Here is an 18,549-nt window from a genome sequence, read left to right as displayed (position 1 = left end):
GTACATTGAGGATGTGCATTGACTACAGGGCCCTGAACAAGAGGACACTGAAGAACAGGTACCCCATACCCAGGATCGATGAGTTGATGGATGAGTTGAGAGGAGCACGGTTCTTCTCAAAGATTGATTTGAGATCAAGGTATTATCAGATTTGCGTGAGGGAGCAGGACATTCCCAAGACCGCCTTTAGATGTCACTATGGGCACTTTGAGTTTTTGGTGATGCCCTTCAGGCTAACCAATGCCCCAGCTACATTCCAGTCTTGCATGAATCACATCTTCCGTAGTCACTTGAGGAAGTTTGTGTTGGTGTTCTTTGATGATATACTCATTTACAGCAGGACGTGGGAGGAGCATCTCCCGCATATTGAGACAGTATTATGCATCTTAGAGGAGCAGCAGTTCTATGCCAAGTTCTCCAAATGTGAGTTCGGGTTGACGGAGATGTTATACTTGGGACACATCATTGGAGTGGACAGAGTGAGGGTCCACGAGGAGAAGATTAGGGCCATCAGAGATTGGTCGGAGCCGAGAAACGTGATGGAACTTCGAGGATTCATTGGCATTTGTACTTACTACCGGAAGTTCGTCAAAGGTTTCTCACAGCTTGTTGCACCCCTAACAGATTTGACGAGGAAGGGGGCATTTAGTTGGTCGGATACAGTGCAGTGAGCCTTTGACAGGCTCAAGGAGGTTATGAGCAGGTGTCCAGTGTTTGCATTGCCAGATTTTACGTAGCCATTTGTTTTGGAGTGTGATGCGTCGGGAGAGGGGATCGACGCAGTATTGATGCAGGGAGGTCACCCTATAGCTTTTGAGAGCCGGAAGCTCCTTCTGCACGAGATGTTGTATTCTATATACGACAAGGAGATGCTGGCCATCATGCATGCATTGGCTAAGTACTGGCAGTATTTGGTGGGGAACAGGTTCAAGGTGAGGACTGATCACAACAGCCTCAAGTTCTTTTTGGAACAGAAGTAGTTGCAGGAGGGGCAACAGAAGTGGATCAGTAAGATCCAAGCATATGACTTTGACATTGAGTATGTCAAGGGTAAGAACAACGTGGTAGCAGATGCCCTTTCACGTAGACCAGCCACGTTGTCTCTTATGAGCTTGGATACAGACTGGAGGGCTCGACTGTTAGTAGAGTACTCCAAGGACAGGTTTGCATGTGAGGTTCTGGACGGGCAGGTGGCAGATGACAGGTTCAGGGTGATCGATGAGATCATCTATTACAGGGATTGGATCTTCTTGACTGAGGGGTCTCAACTCAAGAAGAAGATACTCCAGGCGTCACATGATTCACCATTGGCATGCCATCAGGGGTTTACCAAAACCTACAGGGCCATTAGAGAGAGGTTCTCTTGGAAGGGCCTCAAGGAGGACGTACTCCGGCATATTAGGGAGTGCGATGTTTGCCAGCGGAACAAGGGAGAGATGAGCCATCCCGCGGGTTTATTGCAACCGCTACCCATTCTGGAGGGGGAATGGGAGGGCATTTCGATGGACTTCATCACAGGATTGCCCACAGTACAAGGCAAGAATTGTATCTTTGTCGTCGTTGATCGACTGACAAAGTATGCGCATTTCTTTGCCATATCCGCACATTACACAGCAGCACAGGTGGCCGAGCTGTTCTTCAGGGAGATCTTCAGGCTACATGGTCTTCCTAAGACCATCGTCAGTGACAGGGACAGCCGTTTCATGGGCGGGTTTTGGCAGGAGCTTTTTCCGGTTGGTGGGGACGGAATTGACTCCGAGTACCAGTTATCACCCACAGGTGGATGGGCAGACAAAGATAGTTAACAAGTGGCTGGAGGGCTACTTGCGTAACTATGTCAATGGGCAACAACGAGCATGGCTGAAGTGGCTGCATCTGGGGGAGTATTGCTACAATGCTTCACATCACATATCCATTGGTATGTCACCATTCTATGCCTTATATGGGTATCATACTTTATCTTTTGTTGACGTGATGTTTGGTGACAGCAGGGCTCCTAGAGCCAAGATTTGGATCCAAGAGAGTCAAGATATCCTCCGAGCTCCCAAGGATAACATGGCTACAAGCGCAAAACCAACAGAAGCTGTATGCCGACAAGGGTCGGGTAGAGAGGCAGTTCGAGGTGGGGGACATGGTCTACCTACGATTATAGCCATACCGACAGTCGTCACTGAAGCAGAAGGGGGCTGAAAAGCTCAAGCCCCGCTTTTATGGGCCATACAGGGTGATACGCAGGATTGGACAGGTTGCATATGAGTTGGAGCTGCCCCAAGGCAACAAGATTCATAACATTTTTCATGTATCATGCCTGAAAAAGGCATTGGGGCAGCAGGTAACAGTGACAGATGAGCTACCACCTATGGATGATGAGGGGCATTTGGTATTGCAGCCGGAGGCTATCATTGATACCAGGGAGAGGCAGCTGTGGAGCAGGACGGTCCAGGAATTCTTGGTGAGGTGGAAGAATTTGCCGGATGAGGATGCCACTTGGGAGAATGAGAAGATCTTACAGCATCCATCACTTCAGTTGCTTGAGGACAAGCAACATTTTGCCGGGGGAGACTATAATATTTGTACTTAGCCCCAGCTAATTGGAATATTCGATTTTGCCAAATTTTGCCTTCTATAGTTATTTTGTAAATAAAAAAAGTGAGAAAGGGGGACATAAGTCACTTTTAGAATAAAAGTCACTTCCTAGTAGCACATTGTTGTGACTTAAAGGGAGAGCCATGGGGGCCAAAAGGGGGACGCAGAAATGGAGCCCACGCAGACACATGGAGGGACTGCGCAGGAGGGGAGGAACACGTGGCAAAAGGGGAATCACGCAGGAGAAGTTGAGCATTGGGATTGAGAGAGGCAGAAGCTATAAAAGAGAGAGGAATCCCCTCATTTTGATCATGGGGTGATGAGCATTTGTGATAGTCATTTCGACTTGGAGCACGCTGGCTGTTTAGCTAGTCTGCAACACTGTTTAGTGCATTGAGTGTCTCTGTTCGGAGATCTCACCCTTAGCCCTGGGGGACTTCGAGTGCCTGCTCGGGCAAGGTATTCTCATTGGCATTTCAGTAGTAGTTACATCAGTCTTTTTGCAGCAGTAGTTGCAGCGTTTTGGAGGACTGCGCAACACTAGGAGAGGGACGCAGTTCTGAAGGATTGCGTAGTACTGTGAGAGGGACGCAGTTCTGGGTTGAGGGTTGCAGGAGGTTTGGTGCTGAGAGATAGAGCAGGGGATTAGCCCTTGCATATTGAGGAGTTTTGGCAGGGGTTTCAGGCAGGTTTTTGGAGTATCTTATTCAGTGGCAGGGCAGAGCAGTGAGGAACTGCGCAGAACCCCAAGGGGGTGATTTTCGGGGGTCGGCCATTCCATGAGAGCTTTCTGGGTTTTTCTGGGTTTCTTAAGTAGAGTCTGATTCCAGAGTTTCAGCCTTTTCTGAGGAGGGGAGCAACCCCAAATCCTCACTTGATTTCTAGCAGCAGCAGCAACATAGCAGTTTCCCAGCAGTTTGGACGCAGATCAGAGAGGGGCCATTCCTTCGCTATTTTGAGTGTATTTCTTCACTTGCCCAGTGCAAGTAGAGGTGCCATCTTCCTGATCACCTCCTGTACTCATTTTATTACTCAGTATAATAAAATGGCTTAGCGTTCTCTCTGCATTTCTTGTGTATCTGCTTATGGTTTATTTGATATATATCGTATCACTGTTATTTGTATCTCCTTGAGCATTTTCGGCTATCATACCACTTGTGTGTGTTTCTATTATACTCTTAGACAAAGTTTGGAAAGGGCCAGGTAGCCTCCGGATCTCATCCTCTTTTTAGAGGCAACATATCTAGTAAATGCCCTCCCAGTCCATCTCTGGTTGGAGTTTACTTGTGTTTGAGGTATATTTCTGATAAGGGATATTACAGAAATTGCTTGATCTGCTAGATTATATTTGTGTCGCAGAACTGGGTAGTCTGTGAGGGTTGTTTTTAAATGGGTTTTTCTCCCTTGAGATGTAAAAAATGTTAAAAAATCATGATGTAAAGTGTCTTGAGGGTTAGAAAAATAATTTATCCCCTCATAGGTCCTAGGTCCTAGGTAAATTTAAGTTTTCCAGAGGTAAAATTCGTGGATCTTTTAAAAAATTAAATCTTAACAGGTCCAGGGACTAAGGTTAATTGATTATTTTGCTAAATTTTATGCCTTGGGTCCTTGGGGTTAAGTCAAAGTCAAAATTTTGAGGAAATAAATGCAAAATTTTAATTTTTGAATTTATTAAAATGCATTTAATTGAAAAATTTGAAATTTCCTCAATATTTAAAATTTCGACGGATGAGATTAAAAGAAATTTTGATCCTCATCAACGGTCGAGATCACTTTGACAAGGATCACTCGAACTAGCCGTTGGAGGATTTATCTTTAAATAGGAGGTCATTTGTCAGTCTTTTGATTGTGTACTAAGCGAGAAGCTCTCTCTTGTAATCTTTTTTATGAGCAATAAAGAAAGACTTTGGGGTTAAATTTCTATTGGTGTTACTCTTCATGGAAATGCTGTAAGATGTATTATTTTGGTGCGTAATTTCTTTTTTGCCATTAATAATAGCTTCTGAAGAGCGATTTGAGTACAGGTATCTTGCCCAGTGGCTGGGGTTTAAATGATAATTTAAGTTTGAATATAATAGCAGGTATCTCTATTAGGTCTGAATTTTATTATTGTTCTCTCGCTCTATGATTGACAGCTAAATTGAGTTTTGCAGAAAAATCCTTGATTATTAGATTATTGGGTGTTTGGGGAAGTTCTCGGCTGAACCAACCAACTCTCGATCCGTGTTTTCTAAAGAGCCCAGTTTGAATTTGATCCCGGGCTTATCATAAGACATTTTTTTTTGGGTGATGCATGAAGGGTTTTGAGCTTAGTGCCTCCTCTAAAATTCAAAAAATTTTAATTTTTCTGTGCTAAATTATTAGATCAGGCTATTGAGAGCCTCAGATCATTAAATCTGGGAGCGGAGGCGGACTCACACTCCCTAGATCTGATAGATCTGCCATTTATGTACATAGATCTGTAAAATTTCAGTTTTCTGACTTGGGTGTTTTCTGGGTCATTGTATATATCGTTTGGGTCTTTTTTGTTGTATTGCAGCTGCAGATCTGAAGCTGAAAGCTATGCAGAGTCCAGATCTAGGCCCTGGAGGGTAAGATCTGGATCTCTGGAGGTCCATCAACATCATTTTTTGCAAGGATTTAAATTTAAAATCAGATCTGGAAATTTCGGTTTCAGGATCAAATCTGAAGCAAGCTGATTCAAGATTTTTTTTAAATTTTTGGAAAATTTCTTAAAGGAGTTCTGGTAAATTTTAAGGGGTTTCTGGCCACCTGTCTGAGTTTGGGGTTTCTGAGTTCGCTGTAAAGTGTTTTTATTTTTTTTAGAAACCCTCTATTTTTGGTTCTCTCCAGAGCCTCAAACCCTTGCTGTCTTTCTTCCTCACCATCGAACCCTTTCCTCATCCGATTCACTAAACACTTCCATCCTTCCATCTTCGCTAAGCTGCATCAAATCACCTCCACGCAACTTCATCGTGCGATTCCTTTCTGCTGCATTATTTCTCAATTAAAAAACCCTCGATTCGGCTATTCCTAACCCCTGCCATCGCTTCACCTATCTAATGCTGCAATCCTCCTTCTCTGCATACCCTACGTCCTTATCCGTGGTTGCCCTCACCTCTACTGCATTTTGACCTTGCCCATTGCTCAGATCCGCGCAGTTGTATCCACCCTCCTCATGCAACACCTACAATCGATTCTCCCTTCTAGCATACCTCAGCTAAACCTTCGATTAACAAATCCGCTACTTGATCCGTTGCTCTTCATCACCTGCAAGAAAAACCCTCGGATCCGCAACTCTCTCAGCGTATCCTCCATCTCGATGTTGCCTGTCCATCTCACGCAGTCTCCTCACATGCAGATCCATTCATCCGTCCCTCCCTCGCTGCCTTCGAAATTTGCCTCTCTACCATTTCTGCGTATCCTCCATCTCCACGCAGCCAGCTCCATCGAACCCTCGTCTCCCTCCGCTGTCACTTCTCCTCCCGTGAACCTGCACTCCAATCAATCAACGTTTCAATTTATTTTTTATTAGGTACATGATTTAAGTTAGGTTTGTATATTGTTTGACTTAGGGCTAGATAGGTAGCATTTAAAAAAAAATAATAATAAAAATTCGATTTTGGTTTCATTTAGATTTTATTTTTGTTTTATTTTGACTTTGATAAAAAATTCTAAAATTAATAATCTAAAAATTTCTAAAATTCAAAAAACATTAAAAAAGTTTTAAAAATCCAAAAAACATTTTAAAACATTAAAAGTTTTTAAAAGATTAAGAAAATCTAAAAAGGATTTTGTGACTGAGAATAAATAAAATTAAGAGGTTTATTTGCTTAAACTTTAGAAATTTTAATGTGCCTGTGGCCCATTAAAAAGTTTTAACCTAAAGTTCCTTAGTGTCATTTGTTCATTAAATGCAATTTTTATGATTTTCCTATGGTCAAGGTGCGATAAACATTTTTAATCATATTTGGCATGTTGAAGAAAATTTATTAAATCTAGATTTGGGCAGTCAGCGAAAATAATTTTAAATCTGGAATCTTTTGCATGTGACAGTGTTGGGCATTTTCGTGGATTATTTATGATTGTCACTTTTTGTCACATATTGAAAATATTTCTGGATAGCTTGTTTTATTCAGAGTTAATTCAAATTTCGAAGGCACTGGTCTATAATTGTTTTTATCTTGTGGTCGTGTCTTGTTTACGTTGGTGTTTAATCTATCAATCTGATTTAATTATTTAGATTCATCAAGTTGTCCATCATTAAAATCTCCTAGAGGCTGTGATCCACAAGCTTTTTCATCCATTTACCTTAGGGACTACCCTCCTTGACTTGCCTAGGAGAGAGTTTAAACGGAGTGAGTAAGGATTAAGAGTGACAGCCCTTACTCTGAGCGTTGTCGCGGTGCCTAGACACTTTGCGCGACAACAGGTCCGAGATATTTCTTCTAGGTTTTGCGTAGATTACATAGCAAGCACCTATGCTTTGTACTCAGTTCCCAAATATTAATAAAATGGCTCAGAACACTTCGTTGGCATTTATCTTGTACTGAATTGTGTTCAATTTATTTTGCTGTTCCTCGTGCATTGCTTTGATATTTACTGTTAATTTCCACTTAGGAATATTACAGGTTTCAAAGTGTTTTTGAATGCTCCAATCCCTCCAAGTTAGCAAACCGACCAGCACTCTTGCTCCTTCTAAAGTCTGTTATAAATCAGCAAGAAAACAAAGTTAGTAGGTGCTCAAAAGTAGACTAAAAATGCCTAAAGTCACTACCATATAACAAGAAAAAATTCGAAGTCAAAAAAAGTTCAATTTCTATACTCTTTGACCAAGATAAAGCCAAGTTTCTATGGATTTTCTTAATAAATATACTGCTGTTTGGACAACAGTAGATATATCAGCCTTTAAGCTAGATAAAACATTGAAATTGCCCAAGAAAGGTGACAAAAGATTTTGGAATTGAATTGAGCGAAAGAACACAAATCTTGGTTAGCTATGAAGCCCTTTCAAAGTCCCATTTTCAATTGATATTTGGCAACCCTTTGGAGATGTTTGGATGGGTGAGATAAAGCCCTCCTTGGTGTCTTGAAGGTGGTTGATTCAACTAAGGATTTGGCTAGCTTCAAGCTAGAGAATAACCTGTAACCAAAACTACAAAACCTTGTCCACAAATTGTTAGCAAAATAGGTGTGATTTTTGCAAAAGAAATGATTTGAAATGTGCTATTAACAAGTACACATAACAATCTAAATCTAGCTTGCAAAATTTACAAGAGTAATAGCAAATACTTACTACTCTCTCCCTAAGACAATACTGTCCCTTCAAGGGCCTATGCATACAAGACGAGAGCAATACAATCAAAGAACATAATAATACAAGGTTACCTCCACCATAGTCAGCCCAATGACACCATTCCTTGACCTCCAAGTCTTTTTTCTTTATTGATATCAAATTATCAAAAAATTGAGCATAATAAGCCCAAAGCAAAGTCGACTTCTCCAAGTGGCATAAGGACTGATGGTAAAGTGCTGGTGGTGGCGATCAAGCTCTGCTTGCTGGCCTGCGAGTTCCCTTGATTGTTGGAGTGAGTTTCTCTTGGAAGATCTGCATGCCTTCTTGTTGCTGCCATGTGTGAAGATGAAATGGAGTAGAGGGGAGCATTTCCCTCTCAAATCTGGACTGAACTGAGGTGCTAACACAAGTGATCCTTTGATTGCTGCATGGACCGTCCCTTGACTGGCGTGGAAGTTGGTCTAGTCTGCCAGTGTATGGCTGTGTGAACTAGGAACCAATAGGTGAGACAAATGGAGATAGAGGTGGAGACACAGTCCACTAAAAACTAAAGTAATCAAAGGCTAATTGTCCTTCCAAAACCATGGCAATCTAAAGAGGAACTTGAGCTACTGATGTCAGCTAACTCAACCTCACAATGAGCAGTTAACTTGGCCTAATTAAGGCTTGTGACCGATTCTTCCAAGGTGGCTGCGAAGTCATCTTTGAATTGCTCCTTAACTCTTATTTTCCATGTCATTTTGCTTGTCTTTTTTGACATGGAAAACATAATAAATGTGCCCACTCCTTATTAATTTTTTGTATTTTCCTGTCCTTTTTGCTACTCACATTAGAGAAAGTGGATTTTCAAGTGGGAATAGTCATTTTTTGACCCCCAAAGATGGTCTAGGAAAATGTTGGTGTTTTGAGCATGAATTTCAAGCATCCACATGCCACCAACATATCCTAGTGCCTCTTATTTACAACATTACATAGGAAATTAATTAAAATCTCGTCCTGCGGGAAATTTTAATGAATAAAAAAATCCTAGAAAAAATTAATCAAATTCTGTGAGACTCTGGATATGACCTAGCATGGTAATATACAGTGACCCTAGCCATTAGGACAGACTCAAGGCCCAATTATTAAGCCACACTCCAACTTTGGAGGTATTGAGTGAAAAACCTCAACTAATTATTTATCTCTAAAGAGCGAAAATAATTGGCCAAGTGGGAAAACACACTCTAGAGTGCGCTCACTTATTAACCGGGTCCCAAGTTGCCTAATCCTGTTCCACAAGTTCATCATGTAGATAACATTCTTGATATGTAAATTTATCCTCATATGATATCTTCATCTTTTTGACTAATTTTTCATAATTTTTTCCAACATTTTCATCTCGCGATAAGTTTCTTCATTAATAAATCATGATATTAGCTAATTTTTTCAATTTTGGTTTTTAAATAATTTACATAGCCTGAAACTTTCTTTTCATGTCTTAACTGCCCTTATGATTGAGTACGTTGATGTCGGCGAATTTTGGTTTTTAAATAATTTACATAGCCTGAAACTTTCTTTTCATGTCTTAACTGCCCTTATGATTGAGTACGTTGATGTCGGCGAAAAAAGAATCGACACTGTTATAAGATTTTCTGATACAGTTTAGTTCATGTATTAACTTTCGTGCTTCTGAGATGGAGTCTGTGTCATGCAAATAACAAATATTTTATTTCTTGGAAGGACTTGGCCCATGTACTAAACGTTCTTTTGGATGATTGTGTAGTTTCAAACTTTGATCGTTCTCTAATACATGCACCTGGGCCATGTGTGCTTTTTGCGACACCTGGAATGATCAGTGGTGGGCTTTCTTTAGATGTTTTCAAAGAATGGGCACCATCAGAGAAGAATCTAGTCACCTTACCTGGGTACCTCTCTTTATCCTAATAATTCTTGATTTGATTATTATAAATTCCATAAACTTATTTGGTTTGTGTTGAACTTTAATGGGAATTTATGGTTTTTGCTCCATATTTATATATGCGCATCTTCATACAACACTATTAGACTGATGTTTGATCTGTCATCCGTTATACATGAAGAGTATACAAATTTGATAATTATATGGATCCTGTAAAAGATATTTTTTCTTCCAGTAAATTTATCTAAGCTCATCCCAGTTTCCATAGAAATGTGCCACAACATTCTAATGTCAATGTCAAAAGTTACGGGGAAATAAAGTTTATATTACTTTTATAATTGTAACCAAATTCAGTTTCGAGCAAAAAGTGTTCCTTTTTAGGCCTTTGATAAAGAACACGTACAGTGCCTTTGATTGGAATTGATATCTATCTGAAAAGTGGATTCCACCCTCTGCAGCCATTACATTTTTCTTTTGGTCTTCCTGGTTGTATATATGCCATGGAAACTTGCTCTTGATTTTAGAATCCATCCTCGATTCCTATATAAATGTCCAAGTGTACAATCTCTGATTATTTTACTCATAAATGTTTGTAAAATTTCTAACAAATTTTGGTATGGGTTATTAGATTGAATTTCTTTTTAGTTGGATACAATAGTATGTGGTTTAACTATTCTTGTGGGGAAGTTATTACTATGAAATCAGAGTAATGCCAATGGTTAAGGGAGATATCCATAAGTGTGTGGATTGATTTCTCTAAGGAAAAGAACTGCTATTTTATTAGTAGGCTCAAACTTCCGAGTTGTATTTGCAGGGTAATGTCCACTGCAGATAAAAAATTATTGAAGCCCATCAGGGTAAATGTTACTGTAAAGCAGAGAAGTTTCTATTATGCTATCATTATTCCTGCATAAGTTGATTGGAACTCAACGCGTATCAGATTTCTGTTGATTTGTAGTTTGTCTCAGAGAGGTCTTGTATGGTTTCATTATTTTGAAACTGGAAGGGAAACTTATTAGCCATAAAAAAAATTAAATGGTGAAGTTCAATTATGGTGGTTGACATTTTTTATGTGTAGGTATTGTGTAGCTGGAACTGTTGGGCATAAGCTGATGTCTGGCAAAGCAACAAGGGTGAAGTTGGACAAAAAGACATATATTGAAGTTCGTTGTCAGGTTCTGTATGACTTCTGTGAACCATGTTTATTGGCTAGAGATAATGTGGTCTATAATTAGTTTATTTTATTTAGTTTGGAAGGAAGCAATTTGAGTCAAGCCTTAAATAGAGTTAAAACTATAGCATTTACCTATTTTGGATATTGTCATATTTATCTTTTGATGTGTGGTTGATTTAAAATTCATGGTATTCCTAGAACTGCATGTGGCAATGGGAAGCAGAGAGAAGCTGAAAGTTTACACATGCTAACTCTCTTTGCCTATGTAGGGAGGGGTACCCTAGATGCTCACAATTTGGTTCTATGATATATAATTCTTGATCTATTCCTTGTTGTTTAGTATTGAAATATAATATTTTCCAAAAGGAAAATCTTCTGGTAGTCGACATTGGGCATCTATTTTTGTTTGTAACACCTTTTTCTCTGGTGTTTCCTACTTGTATTTTTGACATTGCCTAACTGCATTCATTTATTCCATTCCAATGTTATCAGAATTGGAACTGGAACCAGAAATAAACTGGAAACAAAACTGGTCAGCCAAAACAGTTCAAATCATTAAACATAAAATATTGAAAGTTTTCTCATGTATATAGCATGTAAAGTTAAATATAACAAAATAGCACTGACAGCTTTACATATCTGAACCAAATACATAATCATTAAGCCTCAAAATGGCCTTCAAATTCCAAAAGTAATCATACTATGCTCTACAATCAAATCATCTAAATCTAGATCCTAACATCTTTTTCATGGGCTTGTTCACGATACAGTCCAGCCTTGCATAACCAAAAGCATGAGAAGCGACATCTTTTGGTAGAAGTCCTTGTCACTGAAGATCAACAGGAAGTCCGCATAGATATAACAGGAAGTGTCCATGGATATAAATGATGCTCTACAACTATCCAGAGTCCCATGGCTTTCAACGCATCATTTGTGTGTGTCAATATGTCCCTCTGGAGGACCTAGACCCTAGTTAAGTTGCCTAGACCTGTAGATGGAATCACCTGTCAGTTACACACAATACCCAGTGCTACAACTTTCACCATGAGGCACATCTAATCATCATTGCATTTGAGTGAACCAAGCTTGAAAGAAATGGGAAAATTAACACTTCATATAAGGCTTCTCTTCCAAAATTGGGGCCTTAGTCACGTAATGGTGTTACTTCCCTAGCTAGGAGTGGTTAATAGACGATCCTATTAAGTGTTCTCAATGTCCAAGGGCAAGTGACATGTCCTTGGTCCACCCTTCAATCGATAGGTTCCATGTGAATAATGATGGAATGGAGAGGGAAAGATTTCATGGCCAAGTGCCATGGTCAAAGGGACCGACTACGATGGAACACCTCATCCTAGGTGTATGGAAGTGAGGAGGGAGCAATTGTGGATGCATGAGTTGCCTCGACCTTTGTTTTTCCACCCCTCTAAATGCCTTTTACATTTTCTTGATTTGTCTTTGTATTACTGCTTGTAGCTCAAGGAATTAGAGCTTTCTTTGTGTGATGTATATTGGTTATTACCCCCTTAAATATTGGGTATTTCATCGCCCATAAGGGGTTGGGACGTGCAAGGGTTCCTTGTCCTCTAGGAAATAGGGAAACATTGGACCAGGAACTAGGTGATGGCCATATGAGTGAGGTAGAGCACATGCTTGGCTTTTGCCCATGTGCTAATTTGTAAGTCCTGAGTATCTTTTACACTTCAATTTTTCTTTTGCTTTTCTTGTTAATTTTCCATTATTCTATGTTGTTACAATCACTTTATCCAAATTATTTTCTTCAATTAGCAATCAATTTCAATCGTCTAGTAACAAATAGCAATTGTATATAGAATAGTAAATACAATGCACAATAGAAGACAATCAAGAGAAATAGGAGACACAAGATTTGGTCAAAGACCAGGGAAAAACCCCACAAGGGGTAAAACCCTTTCAAATTCTTCTTCTTATTAGATTGTCAAAAATGTTCAACCAAGAGATTACAATGATCCAATTCAGCAACCATGTTAATTTTAGATATGTTCTATGCTAGAGCAATTTATTTCAATTTTCACAGTTAGCTCAATATCTTTTCCAGATTAGCAATCACATCAGCGTTAAAGTAAACTGCAGATAGAATATAAATATAAATCGTAGAAGACAAGCCAAGACAAGAGGATACAAGATGTGGCGCTAGCCAGGAACAAACCCCAATGTGGGGAAACCCTTGATCAATTCTTCTTATATGTTATTCAATAGTTCAACATAGAGAGAGAGAGATAGTACATTTACAACAGAAATCAACACTTTGACTTATCTAGATAAGAGCATAGATCATCTCTAAGAAGATGATACATGAGATCAGTTGAAGACATGGTGCTTCAACTGATTCTCCAAGGTGACTCCTTCACCTATCGTTGTGTTGCATTTCGTCATCATGTTGCACCTCACTGTGCTGCACCATGCTGCACCCATCATCACTATGTTGCATCTCATCATGCTTCCTTAATCATGACTGTACCCATTGCTGTACTGCATCATGAGCCATTGCTGCACCATGTTGCCATACTGACCTATGTGCTGGCTGCACCTTGCTTGCTTGCTTCTTGTCCCTAGCATGCTTGTTGTTGCATGCTAGCTGTCCCTTGCATGCTAGCTGTACTTGCTGCATTAAGTATCATGTTGCTGTCCCAATGTTAGTTTGTTGTCCCTTGCATGCTGCTGTACCAATACATGCTTGCTGCACTAAGTATCATGTTGCTGTCCCAATACTAGTTTGTTGTCCCTTGCATGCTGCTGTACCAATACATGCTTGTTGCACTAAGTATCATGCTGCTGTCCCAATACTAGTTTGTTATCCCTTGCATTCTGCTGTACCAATACATGCTTGCTGCACTAAGTATCATGCTGCTGTCCCAATACTTGCAGCACCATGAACTTGCTATATCATACTGCTGCACCTCACCATTGTGCTACCCCTCATTATGCTATGATACACTTCATCATTGTACCCATCATGCTGCTGCAATACATCATCATCATGCTACTTCCAACATCATGCTGCTTCAATGTATCATAATCACTGTTTTGGGGCTTCTCTGTTTGCTGCATTGCTGGACTGGTTAGGGCATTCTAACAACAATCCTAATGGCCTTCAAGGTGTGGCTAGAATAGCCCTCCACAACTGCGGCTTGCTACAGTAAGCTATCCCTTAGCTGTAGCCCTCTTCAACAGCTCCTCGGCCTCCTAACTCCACGTTGTTCTCTTCTAGGTTTGCTGCGGCTAGGGTATATCCATACCACCCTTAGGACAGTGTTCTCCATAGGGCAGCGTAGGGCCTCTCCATTGAACAGCGTAGGGCCTCTCCATAGGGCTGCATTAGGGCCTCTCCATAGGGCTGCATTAGGGCCTCTCCACAGGGCTGCCTTAGGGAAGCGTAGGGCTTCTCCATAGGGCTGCGTTAGGGCCTAGGGCACTCCCTCTAGATAAGGGCAGCATTATCCCTTAAGATCTCTCCTCCTACTAAAACAGACAAGTAGAGAGGAAGAGATCCCAAGTGTGTTGAAATGAATTTGAAGGCCACCTCTATTTATACTAAAACGTTGAGCACAAGTGGGGTTTATTTGGTTGCTAGCTGACCTTGACGAATTGTCCCATAACACTAATAAATTCATATCTCCATGAATACTTATCAGAATCGGATGATCTTTGGATCAATCCTACACCTCTCGATGAGAGGGATCCAAGAAAAATATCAGCTACCATTAATAAGATGGCCCACATGGAGTTTGGCCCTAGTTGCCAATTTTAACAAACCAAGAGTTAAAGGTCAACAACTTGGACTTTCCAATAAACCAACATCCAAAATCCAAGAGATGAGCCCAAAAGTCAAATTTGGTCATAGTCAACAACAATCAACAATGCCATAACCAGTCACTAGTCAATGGTCAAACAACCTCCAAATGAGCTCGGTCAACTGCCCAAGAATGCAGCCTCAAATGTTGGTAAGAATGAAGTTAAAATATTCCCAAACAACTTGGTCAAACTTGGGCAACGAAGAGAGAAAATTTCCGCGGTCAAACTCCAGGTTGCAAAGATCAATGTCAATGGTCAACAACAGTCAAAAGTGCCCAGAAAACTTCGGCTTCTCCACAGAAAAGCTCAGCCTCAAGAAATCAAAATTTTGTAAGTCAAAATGTGAAGTCAAACTTGGTTAACGGCTAGACAAACTCTCCTAGCAGAAAAGTCAACACAGAAAATCAGAATTGCCTCTATCCCTTCGTACGTGTGAACGTGGCTGCCCTGCTTCAAACCTGTACAAACCAATCCAAGAAAGAGAGAAGAAGAAGATGTGTGATGTGATGCTCCAAATGAGGTTGACTTGACTTGTATTTATATGCTTCTTTGGAGACCCAATTTGTCCTTTAGGTCGACCTAAACTTTTGTGCACATATGGGTTTTCACATTAAAAATATATTTTTCCTTGACCAATTAAATTCTTCCAACGACAAAGAGGGTCTTCTTTGGATGAGGAAGGTTGTCCAAAAGAGGGAATTTGTCCCCGAGCTGCCAAATTAACACTCCATCTCAACTAGGGAGAAATTTCTGATTGCAACATATGCCCCATCTCAAATGTCTCATCATCATCAAGTCGAATGTTGTCTCTACTCATATTTTCTTATCTCTCTGCTCATTTGTTGAACACTCGTGAATCTAAAAGAAGAAGAGTTTGACATCATAGGGGAGCTCAAGCTACCACCCTCTATCTAAGGAAAATAGGTGAGATCTACTTACCGCAAGGGCAAGGATCACACTCTATCCTATTGACCTGTGACAATATGCGAGATCGACTTAAGGATCACACTTTGCCTTATCATCTAATGACAATAGGAGAGATCAACTTAAGGATCACACTCTATCCTATTGTCTGCTGATCCTCCATCTAGACCCTTAAGAGTTAAGTGGTAGAACACTTGCATCCCAAGACTTGAGCGAGATCGACTTACTTGGTCGGGTAAGGATCACATCCTATCTCAAGTCACCTCAACCCATTGGCCAGATGGGGAGGTCCAATCCCAACAAGCCCAACTTGTGGGTAGGATGCCAACTGGGGTACACTCTTTCAAAGAGAGAATAGGCAAGATCGATTTACCACAGGGGTAAGGATCACAACCGATCATATTTTCTAGAGTTCCCTCAACCCCAGGAGCCCTTACTACTCCATTCCTCACCCTAGGAGCTCAACAGGGGGGAAGAGCTATGCTCAGTGTTCTTGATCAGCCGAGACCCTTACTAAGGAGGGTCACATCCATCAATCCAAGCTGCTCTCTGAAGACCTCCTCTTTAAAGACCAAGAACTTCCCTTCCGGCAAAGCCTTGGTGAATATATGCACTATTTGTTCATCAATCGAAATGTGATGAATTCTTACTGCTCCTCTTTGCACCGTATCTCGAATGTAGTGATACTTTATCTCAATATGCTTGGACTTATTACGAAACATGAGATTCTCTTCTAATTGGATCCCCCTCTTGTGTGAAAATTCTATCATTGTAGCAACTGATTTATTTTTCCTACTTATTCCACAATAAGTTATTTAAGAAATTACTTCAATAAACATTAACATAAATACTGCTGCAGATATCACACCGTAATACAGAAACAAACATAAGCATTAACACAGTGACACAGATATTTTGGACATCAGTCCCCGAGAAAACCTAATGTGGGAAAACCGGTGCAGCAAGGGAGGATTTTATTATTTAGCAATTTCTTGAGTACAACAGGGTGTGAAACTGGCTTACCCACAGAGAGAAATAATTCTCCAGCACTTCTCCTAATCCCAGTGTCAGCCTGGCTGACCTCTGCATGGCTCTCAAACCCTCTGCGTCAGCCCCTGCTTGACTGCGTCAGCCCTGGGCCTCTCTACGTCACCCACGCAGGCCCAGCTAGTGACTGCGCAGTCTTCTGCTCCCTCTGCATCTGCTTAAAAATCCCTGCGTCTGCCTCTTCTGCCTCAGCGCTGATCTCAAGTGGCTGATCTCGCCTCTTTGCTCCGTAATTGTTGCCTCCTGACTACTCACCAGACCACTGGTTCAATTTCTCAGCTAACCCCACTCCAGAAATTGAACTGATTGGTCTCTCTCAGTGTGTTCTCCATGTGACATCAAGCCTCCTCTTATACTTTTCTCGTGGACAAATCAACAACCGAGATTAAGTCCCGAATCAATGGCTAAGATTAGATTTGGCTTGATCCATGACTTTTGGACCATTCTAACACAATTTTATATTAATTCACATTAATATTTTATTTTCCCTAAGTTTAGACTTATGGACTTCATTACAAAGATTAATTATTTTAATATCTCCCAAACTGTTTAGAATTTGCCCAAACCCTTTCTGGGTATTGGAAATCTCATGTGCCTTAGCCTCTCCACCAATTTTCGTGGCTAGAGCACATTTGATGCTACCCCAAATCAACACTCCCTCTTAGCGAGGACTGTACTCTAGTAATACTCTTCACTGAGTATCACCTTGATCATCCGGCATCGGTCCCTGTGCTGATTCTAAGCCTCCCTGCCCAACATCCTCTGCACTGTTGCATCTTGTACTGCTGCCCATGGCTCTGCCAAGCCACTTCTGCATCTATATGACAACTCCCTCTGCATCGTGCTGCTGTTGGTCCTTTTTTTCAACACTGCATCCACACTGAAACTCCTTTTTCATCCTTGCTGTTATCACTCCCATTTCTGGTACTGAAATGGGTTCCTTACCATCCCCATCTTTTCCTTGAAGTAGTCAAACTTTGTCCTTCCAAGGGCCTTGGTGAGGATGTCTGCCACCTATTCTCCTGTAGGAGTGTAGCTCAACTATACAACTCTTCGTTGGACACAGTCCCTGACAGAGTGACACCGGATATCAATATGCTTCGACCTATCATGAAACACTAGATTCTCAGAGAGCTTGATGCAACTCTAATTATCGCACATGATCCTAGTCGCCTCCATATTCCTTCTGAATAGGTTCACAAGAAATTTTCTAAGCCATATGGCCTCACACGAAGTTGTGCTTGCCGCCATATATTCTGCCTCAGATGAGCTCAGAGCCACGGAATTCTGTTTCCTACTGCACCAAGAGGTCATTCCTGATCCAATGTTGAAACAGTACCCAGAGGTACTTTTTCGATCCACTAAACTTCCTGCCCAATCTACATCAGTAAATCCACTCAATCTGATATCCTTACTCTTGGTGTACAAGAGTCCATAATCGATTGTTCCCTATAAATACCTAAGAACATGTTTGGTTGCTGCCCAGTGCACCCTCTTCGGTTCCACCATGAACTAATTGAGGGTGTTGTCAGCGTAGCAAATGTCTAGCCTGGTATTGACCAAATACATCAGGGACCCTATGAGCTGCCTGTATAGGGTGGGATCGACATCCTTGTCTTCTAATGCATCAATCTTCTTCCAGTTGGTGATCATTGGCGTAGCCATAGGTCTACAGTCCTCCATCCCAAATCTTTTCAGGATTTCTGTAGCATACCTCCCTTGCCCAAGGAAGATTTCTCCCTTCTGCTGCCAAACTTCCAACCCTAGGAAGTAGTGCATTCATCCCAAATCCTT

At 40.9% G+C, this 18,549-nt stretch overlaps 1 protein-coding gene across 5 annotated transcripts in view; it reads left to right on the top strand.

Annotated features, from left to right (window-relative positions):
* Positions 1-18,549, top strand: part of LOC149179844 (cleavage and polyadenylation specificity factor subunit 3-II-like) — a 392,395-nt gene that overhangs the window by 262,991 nt on the left and 110,855 nt on the right. For all 5 annotated transcript variants that reach the window (XM_089415819.1, XM_089415818.1, XM_089415817.1 and 2 more), the window contains 2 exons: positions 9,645-9,786; positions 10,858-10,954. In XM_089415819.1, the coding sequence (XP_089271945.1) occupies positions 9,645-9,786; positions 10,858-10,954 (239 nt within the window). The remainder of the gene's footprint in view (positions 1-9,644; positions 9,787-10,857; positions 10,955-18,549) is intronic.

Source organism: Pinus tabuliformis, chromosome 3_2, assembly GCF_031772625.1.
Source record: "Pinus tabuliformis cultivar Carrire ecotype Pingquan chromosome 3_2, CPIR1, whole genome shotgun sequence".
NCBI lineage: Eukaryota > Viridiplantae > Streptophyta > Pinopsida > Pinales > Pinaceae > Pinus > Pinus tabuliformis.
The sequence above is the reverse complement of the archived record's forward strand: the minus strand, read 5'-3'. Positions and strand labels throughout refer to the sequence as shown.